The following is a 12744-nucleotide window of genomic DNA, read 5'->3' as shown; positions in this document are numbered from 1 at the left end:
TCTGTTAGCAATGCAGGGCCGAATTGTTGAAATTTGTCGCAAAACAAACTTCAGGAGGTTTTAAATGCCACTACACGTAAGTGCAAGGTGATTATCTGTAATTTAATACAGGGGCTGTGCGGCGAGATAGCCCCATGTATTAAAAGACTGGTGTGGGGCGTTATCATTGGTCCCACAGCCTACCGAACATGTATTCCTATCACTTCTTTGTGTTTATCAGGCTTCTGTCAAGACCAGATTTATAACCAAATAGTAATGAACAAAGACTACCACTGATGGTGTTCGACAACATGGTTTTGTTTATAAAACCGCTGGATTTTATTTACCAACACCTCGACCTATGATTCACTACCCCTTTGAATTTTGATTTTACTCCTCAACTTGTCACTGTTGCAACTGTACAAATTGTGCTGAAGTTTATGGGATGGACTAAACAATAAAAACCCCAAAATTATGAAAGAAAATCAATCATGTTCTCAAACACCCTCATAACTTCTGACTCTGGTAGCAGAAACCTGGGATCAAATCTCCCCCTGCCACCAGGACTGAGAGGGTTAAGGGGAAGGGGATAGGCTACCCTGTTGTTTAGCCCCATGAACCCCAATAAAAAAATCATAAAAAGACAATAATGAACAACGACTCTGTTGAGAAGACTGGTGCAAATGTCCAACCTCTCTGTCACAATCGACAACAAAGCCTCAAAACGTAAGTAAAAAGATTAAACAAGCCACCTTCCTCTCTCTCCTCAGGATGCATTGCTGGTTCAGCAACAAGCATAGTATTCAGCCCTTCATCGTCACTATGTCCTTCCTTGGCACCTGCATTCATCGGAGCCAAACCATTTCCATCAACACATTGATCATGTGACAAAGAGGTATTCATACTCATTGCTTTTTCATCTGATTTGGAGCCCTTGTCATTTGATTCATAGACGAGATGGATGCCACACATCTTCACTGGGACTTCAACTGGCTCAACCATATCTCTAACAGAAACCCGAACTGAATCTCCACCTTGGAATTGATACCCAAATTCTGTGTATGGTACGTAACCCAGCCACATCCCGTCTCCCCTACTCGGGAGTTCTATCCCTGGACGATCTAGTATCCACTTATGGCTAGGTTCGTTATCGAAATTACCATGAGTAGAAATATCAAAATGTATTACACAGAAATGTTCACTTTCTTCATAAACAACACAAATAATCAGCCCCTGTAGCTTATGATCCGGAGGCACTTCAAGAGAGAGAGAAGAACCACAACTCTTATGGCTGAACCACATTGGAACCTCACTCCCAGGAACATAGATATCAAGCTTACCACCTTTAAATAGCTTCTGTTACATGTAATTGATGTTCTTCAACAAGAGAGTACCATATATATAGATAGATATAGATATATAGATAGATAGATAGATAGAGAGAGAGAGAGAAAGATAGGTACCTCAAGGAAATTATCCATGCCTTGAATTGTAATTAGCTCATCACAATTACTAAGATCCAAGCAACGTAATTTCTGGATGTTTGAGAAGATTGGCAATCTTATCGATGTGCAGTTGTGAGCATACAAAACTTCTAAACTTGATGGGAGCTGTGGAAGTGAATGGAGCCTTTTGCAACCACTAAGATTAAGAACAGTGAGCTGAGAAAAGCAGCTGATGGTGTCCGGTAGGTTACAAAAATTGCCATGGCTTAGATCCAATACTTCTAATGAGGATAAGAACCCAAGATTCGATAATCTTTCTAGTGATTTGCAATGAGATGCTCTCAAGAACTTTAAACATGGTGGAAGCTCTGGGAGTGCTTTAAGCTCTTCACAGCCATTCAGCTCAATGACTTCAAGCTGACAAAGTCTACTCATGCTATTTGGTAGGCTACAGAATTTATTGAAACTTAGATATAACTCTCGCAATGAGGATAAACTCCCAATCTCACTTGGAATTCCACTTTCTATCAGTGAAAAATTTCCTGACAGATTGCTCCCAAGTTTGCATTTTGCCAAATTTAGGGTCTTGAGGTTCTTTAAGAGTCCAATGGAAGTTGGCAGCTGTTTTATTGGAGAATAACTTGCATTAAGTTCTGATAAAGATTCCATATTTCCCAATTCTTCTGGCAAATTTTCCAGTTTCTGGCAGTGATCAATGTGAAGTTTTTGAAGAAATTTCAATTCACAGATACCATTTGGAAGATACCTAAGTTTAGGGCATCTAATTAGACTCAAATCAACTAGTTTCTTGAGACATCTAATGGATTCATGAACATTAACCAAATGATTACATCTTCCAAGAATCAAATTCTCAAGATTGGTGAGCATTGAGAAGTTGGGAGTTTCAATTACGGATGAAGAAGAGTAAAGATTAAGAACTTTCAACTTTTCAAGCGACTCTATATTCCTCATCTGTATATCAAGTTGGACACAGAAGGAGAGATTAAGATTTTCAAGTGATTTCAATTTACAGATACTACTTGGAAGATTCCTCAGATTATTGCAGTTGCAAAGATCAAAAAGAACAAGTTTCTTGAGACATCCAATGGATTCATGAACCTTATCCAGACTTGAACATTGTTTAAGAATCAGTACCTCTAGATTGGGGAATGTTGAGAAGTTTGGGAGTTCAGACAAGAATCCAGAATAGCTAAGATCAAGAACCTTCAAATTTTCCAACATCTGCAAGGAAAAGAATAAAAGAAAGGAGTTAGCTTCCATAAAAAGAATGTAAGCAAACTCCAAAATAAGGAAGAAACAATATAAACCATGTCTTACTTTGGTTTCTTCCCAAAGTCGTTGGATTCTACTATCTTGCATGTCAAGAACAGCAAGCTTCTTCAAATCAAAATTGATTGGTATCAATTCCAAAGGGCATCCATGCCAACATAGCCATCTCAAATTTTTGGAAAAATGCTTACAGTCTCCAATAATGTTTGTATAATTGACCTGGAGCAGTCTTAGTTCCTTCATCTTTGAAAATGCTTCAGTAGTCAAACTTAATCTGTTGCCATAAGGAACCGTTAGGCTGATCCCTTGAATTTTTTCTGTTCCCTGCTACAAAGAGAAATAGATTAGTAGAGCATGCAAACCATAAGACACAAATTGCAGATCCGAAGCACCCCTATTACCCCAAGGCCTAGAAGTGATAGGGGTGCTTATTCTTATGCTTTCAAGTAAACCCCATGGTAAAAACAGAACTCATACAATTGGTTCTTACACTGTAGTTTGTCAAAACATCATAGGCATGCTCATGAGACCATAATCTACTACACTTTCCAATTTCCTCAAGAGATTCTTCATGAACAATTGTCCTTCCCATGTCTCGAAGCAAATCATGCACCCTCAACTCATTGTTTTTGTTGATTGTTAGAAGAGACCTACGACAAAGAACACCAATTCCATATTCTGCGGCAAAGTCACAACCATCTAGTATTTTAACAACATAGTTTTTGTCCATTCCAAGAAAGAAGCACACTATATCAAGGAAGATATTCTTTAATTCATAATCATCCAGTGCATCAAAACTTATTCTCAGCTTTCTCTGAACTTGGTTAGGAGGAATTCTTTTTATTTTCTCCAAAGCACTTCTCCATTCAGGTAATGTTTTACCATATAAGGAAGAACCCAAAACCTCAAGAGCCAAAGGAAGCCCTTTAACATAGCTTACTATATTTGTTGATAGCTCCACATAATCTTCTTTGGGGTGGTCTTTTTTGAAGGCATGCCAACTGAAGAGTTGAATTGATTCATCATTATTCAATTCTTTAGCTTTATATTTGGAATCCACTTGAAGAATATCTAGTAAATGCTCATCTCTAGTTGTTATGATGATTTTGCTTCCAGATTCAAACCACCCACGACCAACCAATGCTTTTAGTTGATCAAATTGATCTACGTCATCAAGAACAATGAAAACCCTTTTTCTACGAAGTCTTTCTTGGATTACAATGATTCCTCTATCAGCATTTTTTACATATTGTTTCTCTTCCTTATCCATTAATATGTCAGAAATAAGTTGATTTTGTAAACATACTAGACCATTGGGTTGTTTTGAAACTTCTCTTACATTTTCAAGAAAGCTGCTACCATCAAATTTGCGAAACATTAAGTTGTAGACAGCCTTGGCAACAGTTGTCTTTCCAATTCCTCCCATACCATAAATCCCTACGATGCAAACTCCATTTAACCTAACATTTAATAATGATTCGACACATTGCACACGGGAATCTATTCCAACTGGGAAAACAGCAACATCTAAATGCACTTGATTCAATTTAGTCAAAACTTCTTCAACGATTCTCCAAACACACTTTGCCTCATGCCTGTCAATTATAATCCAAGTATACATGGCTGTCAATTGTGATCCAAGTGCACACAAACACACACACACACAGAAAGGAGAGAGAGAGAGAGAGAGAGAGAGAGAGAGAGACTGTTAAAATATAAGCATATAAAAAAATGGGACCAAACCAAAACTGTAAAGTCAAATAGTTACACAAGACCATTTTTTTAGTACAGATGAAGAAAGTAGAAAAATGACTTACAATCTGAAAGGAATATATTTACACTTTTTGTTCCATTTATTTCTTCATTTTCTTTTTTATTGTTGTTCTATTCATTTCTTGATTTCTTCTTCTTCTTCTTTGTTGTTGATCTGTTTATTTCCTTCAGTTGGCCACCGCTTAATATTACAGTTCTTATCTTTAATAGTCAATTAGTGGGGTTTTTAAGAGAAAGTAAGGTACGGTTTCAATTAGTGGGGTTAGTATTCCATTAATTCCATTTATATGTATCCTTTTTTATAAATGTCATTAACTCTAGTTCAATTCTAATTTTCTGAGTTCTTCTTTGTAATGTAATTCTATTCGTATTTGTAAATTCCCAAGTACAGGATCATGGCCCTTTCTTTTGATTAATAAAAGTACATACCAAGCTCATTTACAAGTTCTGAAGAAAATTGTTGTTGCGTAACAAATTAAGTTCTTCAAACTTCATATAAATCTGTACTTTCAGCCTACCACCAAACAAATAATCTGTTAAAGTTCAGCCTGCCCTAGAAATCTGTTTGGTTTGTTAGTTGTAAAGTAAACAGCAAGAAGGAAGAAAAGAAAGAAGAAGAAGGAAGAAAGAGGAAGGAGAAGAGAAAAGGTCTGGTTCGAAACTCAGGAAGTCAACCTAGATTCGGCCAGACCTGTTATTATATTATTAATGTCTGGAAAAGACAAGAGTGCCCTTATTTAAGTAAGAGGCACTCGAACTAACATAATAGTACACATCAACACTCTCAACAGGTGTGCAAAGACTAAGATACCCCTTCACTAACACTCCCCCTCAAGCTGGTGAGTATATATCATATAATCCCAGCTTGTTACATATGTAGTCCACTCTCCCCCGACTCAAACCTTTTGTAAACAGATCTGCCCACTGATTTCCTGTATTAACATATGCAGTCTCTATCACTCCATTCAGCACCTTCTCTCTCACAAAATGACAGTCAACTTCGATGTGCTTGGTTCTTTCATGAAACACTGGATTGGAAGAGATATGAACCGCTGCCTGATTGTCACAGTAGAGCTTCATTGGAGCACCGATGTCATATCCTATCTCCTGTAGAAGATTCCTTAGCCACACTAATTCACAAGCAGTATGTGCCATGGCCCTATATTCTGCTTCTGCACTGCTTCTTGCCACAACTGTTTGCTTCTTACTTTTTCACGTTACCAGGTTACCCCCAAGAAGGTACAACTTTTTCACGTTGCCACAACTGTAACCTTCTACTTCTAGCTTTCCACCACTTTTGTACAGTAACCCACGGCCAGGGGCTCCTTTCAAGTACCTCACAATCCTTAGCACTGCATTTCAATGTGGGACCAAAGGTTTCTGCATGAACTGACTCACCACACTAACCGCAAATGAGATATCTGGCCGAGTAATGGTTAGGTAGTTTAGTTTGCCTACAAGACGTCGGTATCTGCCAGGGTCTTCAAATACTTCACCTATATCACTGCTCAACCTCGTATTGGTTTCCATAGGTGTCTCAGTCGGTTTAGTACCCAACAAACCTGTTTCTTCTAGTAAATCCAACACATATTTCCTCTGACACAAATTAGTGTCATGCTTAGATCTTGCTACCTCTATGCCCAAAAAATATTTCAATTTGCCAAAGTCCTTTGTCTGAAAGTGTTCCTGTAGGAATGCCTTCAATCTGTCAATGCCCATTTTATCATTCCCAGTTACAACGATATCATCTACATACACCACCAGTAGTATTTTTCCTGCCGGAGAGTCATGACTGAAGACAGAGTGATCAACTTGGCACTGTTTCATACCAAACTTCTTGACCACCTCACTGAACCTACCAAACCATGCTCGAGGGGACTGTTTAAGTCCATATATAGCCTTCTTAAGTCTGCATACCTTACCATCCTCCCCCTGAGCAACAAACCCTGGTGGTTGCTCCATGTAGACCTCCTCGAGCAAATCACCATGCAAAAAAGCATTTTTGATATCGAGCTGATATAGAGGCCAATCATACATAGCTGCAAGGGAGATGACAACACGAACTGACCCTATCTTAGCAACCGGGGAGAATGTCTCTGTGTAGTCAACGCCATAGGTTTGGGAGTACCCTTTCACAACCAGACGCGCCTTCAGGCGCTCAACACGACCATCTGGAAAGTACTTAACGATATACACTCACTTACAACCGACAGCCTGCTTCCCAGGAGGAAGAGCGGTGAAATCCCAAGTGTGATTATGATGGAGTGCAGAGAGCTCTTCTTCCATAGCACGGCACCACTCTGGAGAGGTAATGGCTTCCTGGACATCCTTAGGAACAACCACTGAAGATAACAAGGAGATGAACTGGCGATGGGAGGTAGAGAGGTGAGTAAGGGAAACAAAATTGGAAATAGGATGAAGGGTGCAGGTGCGTTTACCTTTCCGTAAGGCAATAGAAAGATCAAAGTCGGAGGCTGGTGTCGGATCTTTCTCTCAGCAAACCCATTTTGTTGTGGGGTGTAGGTACATGAAGTTTGGTGTATAATGCCATGTTGGTCCAAGTATTCTTGAAAAGATGAAGACAAGTATTCACGGCCATTATCAGAACGGAAAATTTTGATGTGAACGCCAAATTGATTGTGGATCTCAGCATAAAATTTCTGGAAGATGGCAAATAGTTCACTTCTTTCTTTCATTAAATAGAGCCACGTCATTCTTGAAAAGTCATCAACAAAAATAACAAAATATTTGTGTCCATTATATAACATCACTTTATGCGGACTCCAAACATCTGAATGAATTAAAGAAAAATGACTCGACACACGGTTATCAACCCTATAACTAAAGGGAACACGATGGTGTTTCCCAAATTGACACGACTCACAATCTAGAACAGAAAGTTGACTCAATGAAGGGACCAAGGACTTCAGCACTTTCAGCGAGGGATGACCAAATCTACAATGCCACTGGAGAGGAGAAATAGATGACTGAAGGGCCGTTGAAGTTCTTCCACCACCATCAAGATAATACAGTCCATTGGCTTCATGCCCTCCACCAATCTTCATCCCCGTCTTGAGATCCTGAAAAACACACATAGAGGGGTAAAATGTAATGGAGCAATTAAGGGACTTGGTCAGCTTACTAACAGACATAAGATTAAATGGAAGTTTAGGTACATATAAAACAGAGGATAGGGACATACGGTCTAGGTCAACATTACCAAAACCACGAATAGATGATGTGGAGCCATTAGCAAGGGTAACAGATTGTGATGTTGAGCAATGAGTGAGAGATGAAAACACACCTGGAGTTCCCGTCATGTGATCGGAGGCTCCAGAGTCAACGATCCAGGGGTTGGGTGTGGATGCCAAACAAGCCATACCTGAGTGTGCAAAGGTAGTTGTGTTCTGCTGCGACGTGGATTGAACAAACCTTTCATACTCATCACAAGGAACACTCACCATCTCCCTGCCTGGACCATCTGGAGAAGTAGAAGGCATCTGGTCAACTGATTAGTTCTCCTGTCTAAAGTTGGAACTGGTATCACTAGTCATGGCATGGTTGGCCCACGTCGAAGGTGGACCGTGTAAATCATAGCAGTAGTTAGTAGTATGTCCATCCAAACCACAATGAGTACACCTCCGTGGACCCGAGCCACATCCTCTACCACGAGCTCCCCCTGAATCTCTGCCTCCAGTACAACCACCACCACGGATATGTGTAGGACCACCACTACCACTCCGACCATACACTGGATCACTATTGCCACCTCGGCCAGGCTGGGCTCCTCGAGCCCCACTTCTGCCACCTCGTCCTCTCGACACTGCAAATGCTGATCTATCTGAGATACTAGAGGTTTCCATAGATCCAATGGAAGTCCTCCGAAGACGAGCAAACACCTTCTCTAGAGATGGAAGAGCAGATCCTCCTAGTATCTGGGCTCGTACTGGTTCATACTCAGACTTCAGCCCCACCAGAAACCGAGTCACATCAAGCTGCTCTCTCTGTTGCTGTTGAACCTTGACATCAGAAGTGAGAGGGTGATAGATATCTAGCTCATTACGGATATTTCTCATACTGGCATAGTACTCCTCAAGGCTCTGATTTCCCTGTTGCAGATTGAAGTATTCCTGATACAGTTGATACACCCTAGTTGTATTATCCTGACCAGAATACAATTTCTTAGCATGATCCCACACCTCTTTGGCTGTGTCAAGAAACATGAAGTTCACACTGATTCTGGGCTCCATACTGTTCCACAACCATGTGATAATCTATGCATCTTCCTGTTCCCAGTCTTCATACTTCTGAGAACTAGTGGGAGGTTTCTCCTCTCTTATGTGCTTTACCATCTTCTTCGCCTTCAGAAAAACCTCTACAGACTTGGCCCAAGGGACATAATTCTCTCCAATCAGTTTAATGGATGTCATTTGGACATTCAGATAGTCAGTAGATATCATCACACTAGGTTTACTATCACTATTATCTGCCATTGCCGAATTCTCTTATCACTAAAACTGAGCACTACACACTGCACACTACACACAGATACTTCACCGAAATCTGCACACTGATTCAGTTATGACAAAGGCTGAAAGTTGTATTTGTAACACCACAAACTCTACTCTACAGCTACCGGAAGTTTCACCATTAAGTAGACACTACTTCCCTTCAAATCACACACAAACCAGCATAAACTCTAGCATAAACCCTAGCATACTGCGATCTGAAAATCCATCATACGATCTATACCACACCTCTCATGTGTTTCATGACAGAAAATATGCATAAAAAAAACTCCTTACCTCATCGCCTGAAGGCCAACCACACGAAGGAATGAAACACCACTGCACCACACACACCAGCCCTACATTAATTAGGGGAGGGCTTAGAAACCACAGCAACCGATCACCAACAACACCACCGGAGGCATAGAAACCTCCAAGGGAAGAGGGCAATCACTCCTTTTCAGCCCTTTTTCCAGTCTCCAACCAACGGCTGAGAAATCTAAGAAAACCCTAGTTCGAATGCGCAGAAAACATAATTCTAGCAGGACTGATTTGTTTGATGTGACTCTGATACCATGTTAAAGTTCAGCCTGCCCTAGAAATCTGTTTGGTTTGTTAGTTGTAAAGTAAACAGCAAGAAGGAAGAAAAGAAAGAAGAAGAAGGAAGAAAGAGGAAGGAGAAGAGAAAAGGTCTGGTTCGAAACTCAGGAAGTCAACCTAGATTCGGCCAGACCTGTTATTATATTATTAATGTGTCTGGAAAAGACAAGAGTGCCCTTATTTAAGTAAGAGGCACTCGAACTAACATAATAGTACACATCAGCACTCTCAACAGGTGTGCAAAGACTAAAATATCCCTTCACTAACATAATCAAAGCAAATAGGACATCCATCAGAAATCAATTTTAATACAATAGAAACACAGGCACATCCAAACCAAAAAGCTCATTGTTTTTTTTTATCAGCACCAAACCAATGTTTTAAAACGTAGAGGTGTGATGCAAGGCGTTCCACTACCTACAGGCATGAGGCATAGTTCAGAATGTAAGAGGTGTAAGCCTCCCACACAGAAGGAGTGTAAACCTCCTTAAGAGGAGGGGGATGAGGAGGAAGGAGGAGGAAGAAGAGGAAGGAGGATCTCATTTTTCTTTATTTTTAATAAAAATCTTTTATGTTAAGAAGAATGAAGATGCATAATACTGGTTGAAAGAGGGGGTCTTTTCTTTCCTTTTCTCTTTTTTTCCTTTTTCTTTTTTTTTTCTTTCCCTTCCCTTTCTTTTCCTTTCCTTTCCTTTCCTTATTTTTCTTTTTTCTTTCTTTTTCTGTCTTTTTATATGAGGTGTGCATGAGGCACATGGGGCGTACACCTCTAGCATGCCTCATGAAAAAAGCGTATGAGGCATCATCAGAGGTGTCAATGCCTCTGCCATATGCCTCAGGGCGTTTTGGGGGCATGTCACCTGGAGGCACGCCTCTCACACCTTTTAAAACACAGCACCAAAACCTAAAAAATCTTTGCCAAGTTTTCTTAGAATCAAGCTCTCAAATTCCAAACTACACGGGTGCAACAAAATCCAAATTCCATACATGAATTAGAACCATCAAAAGTAGAGGATTGGAAGGAAGTGAACATACTTAAGAGAGGTATAATTGTATAAGAATGCAAAGACAAATGAGAACAACATTAAAGAGTTCATTCTAGTCCAAAGAAAGACACAAACAATAAAGTCAACAGATAATGCAAAGCTTCATAAAAGATACAGAATTAAACTAAAATCCAAGGGAGGATATAAAAGGAAGAAAGAGTAACAAGAAAATTTGATGGAGAGGCAGTAAGACAGTAACCCCTCTCTTTGAAGATTAGAATAGATTGCTAAGAAGCAAAAGGTACAACCCACAACTTTGATAGAACCCATGTAGAAAACACAAACATCAAAAAACCAAAAAGGACCATTACTCCATGTTGGTTATGAGTAGTACTTTTTGTTAAAAAACAAAAGATACAACTCATAACTTTGATACATCCCATGTAGACAAATACATACATCAAAGAAGTACCAAAAAGAACCAATACTCAATGCTGTTTATACTCTGGATATCCAGGGTCTTGTCAAAAAAAAAAAAGAAAATCAGTAACAGAGAGTATCATTAAAAGAAATAGTTAAGAGTACATGTCAAATTGGATAGGTAATTCCCAACAAAATTTCCAGTTACAACTTTAAGCGAATTGCAGTTCAGTCCAGAACAATTTCTGCCTAAGAACCCCTTGCTTAGCCAAAAAAAACTGCCATCTCATTTGTAGTCCTTCTAACACATTTGAAGGTAGCTCACATTTCATCTATAAAAAAAAAGAAAAGAAAAGAAAAGAAAAGGTAGTTCCCATTTCCTTTTCTAACCAAACAATTTCCCTTAGTGTTGGCCCAAGCACCTGAATTCTTACTATTTGTCCAAGAAATTACCAACTATGAATCTCCCTCCACCTCCATCTGCTGTAACCATGTTGCTTAGCTATCCTTAGACCTTGTAGCAATGTTAATATTTCGGCTTTCAAAGAATCACCAAACCCAATCAGGCCTGAATACATTGCCACCAACTTGACTTCTGCATTCCCAAAGACACCACACTTTCTGCCAGGCCTGGATTGCCTTGAGAGCTCCCATCAAAATTCAGCTTCACCATGTTGGTAACAAGAGGTCTCCACTTCTGAGAAAAAACAATAATAGTAATAATAATAATAATTGAGGTTTCCACTCCATCACAATTTTCACTATAGGAGAGTTTGTCACTGCTTCCCAAGCTCTTATTATGTCATCCACTGAAAACCCCTAAAAGGCCTCCATTGTTTACACCCAATATGCAACTATTATTTTTGTCCTCCCCACTATTTCTACTTTGGATTTACACTTCTCTTTGAATATTCTTTCGTTTATTTCTTCACGAATATTCCATACTAATGCTACTCTAACTGCCCTCCACATAATTCTTCCTCTCTTCCATGGCTGCCTTAGAAAACTTGGGCTAAAGAGGGTTGCCACAAAATGCAATGAACTTATTTTTTTCAGTAAAAGTTCATTTCAGTAATTTCAATTAAAGCATATTACTGTTATTGCTGTTACAAGACAAATCAGTCCCTTTACAATTTGAAAGAAACCTAATTACACATCTACCCAAAAGAATTGTTCCCTATGCACCCTTGTTTAGGAAAATATCAGCCATCCCATTTGCTATTCTTTTTAGATTTTACCCATCTAAAGGTTGCCCCCAGCTCCTTTGCTATGTTCTTAATCTCTCTTATGATATGATTATGAATCTACACACCTGGGCTGTGCTGTCATTCATCCATGAGATTACCAGTTTGGAATCCCCCTTAACCTCCAAATGTTGAAGGCCAGGTTGCTTTGCTATTTTCATTCCTTGGAGTAGCCATCACTTCAGCTCTTAAGGTATCCCCCACTCCAAGCGGGCCTGAAAATAGAGCTACCACCTAACCTTTTACACCTAGATTTTATGGAAGGACATAGATATTGTAGAAATATTTTGTAATAATAAATATGCAACTACTAAAAGAAAATAATAAAAATGGTATAATCACATCAGCTAAGGCTGAATGTAATAAGCATGTTGGAAAGATGCAAGCTGTGAAATGAGAACAAATTTATTGCTGATAACATTACCAACATGCTAGTTAGAGGAAATTTCAACATCAACAGAAAGCCATGGGAGTGATTGGGCGGTAGTAATCCAAAGAA

The 12744-nt window shown here is 39.4% G+C and overlaps 1 protein-coding gene across 5 annotated transcripts in view; it reads right to left on the bottom strand.

The window, feature by feature from the left end:
• LOC104587001 (protein NLP9-like) overlaps positions 1-12744 on the bottom strand; it is a 61289-nt gene that overhangs the window by 34236 nt on the left and 14309 nt on the right. For 2 of the 5 annotated variants that reach the window (XM_088894615.1, XM_088894614.1), the window contains 3 exons: positions 3205-4309; positions 2763-3041; positions 2580-2666 (listed from right to left, as the gene is read on the bottom strand). In XM_088894615.1, the coding sequence (XP_088750741.1) occupies positions 2580-2666; positions 2763-3041; positions 3205-4309 (1471 nt within the window). Of the gene's footprint in view, positions 1-341; positions 1336-1442; positions 2667-2762; positions 3042-3204; positions 4310-12744 lie in introns of those variants that run through there. The other 3 variants (XM_010244413.3, XM_010244414.3, XM_088894616.1) reach the window with 3 other exon arrangements.

Source organism: Nelumbo nucifera, chromosome 1 (assembly GCF_055504915.1).
Source record: "Nelumbo nucifera cultivar China Antique chromosome 1, China Antique-T2T, whole genome shotgun sequence".
NCBI lineage: Eukaryota > Viridiplantae > Streptophyta > Magnoliopsida > Proteales > Nelumbonaceae > Nelumbo > Nelumbo nucifera.
Note: the sequence above shows the minus strand (reverse complement) of the source record. Positions and strands in the feature narration are given on the sequence as shown.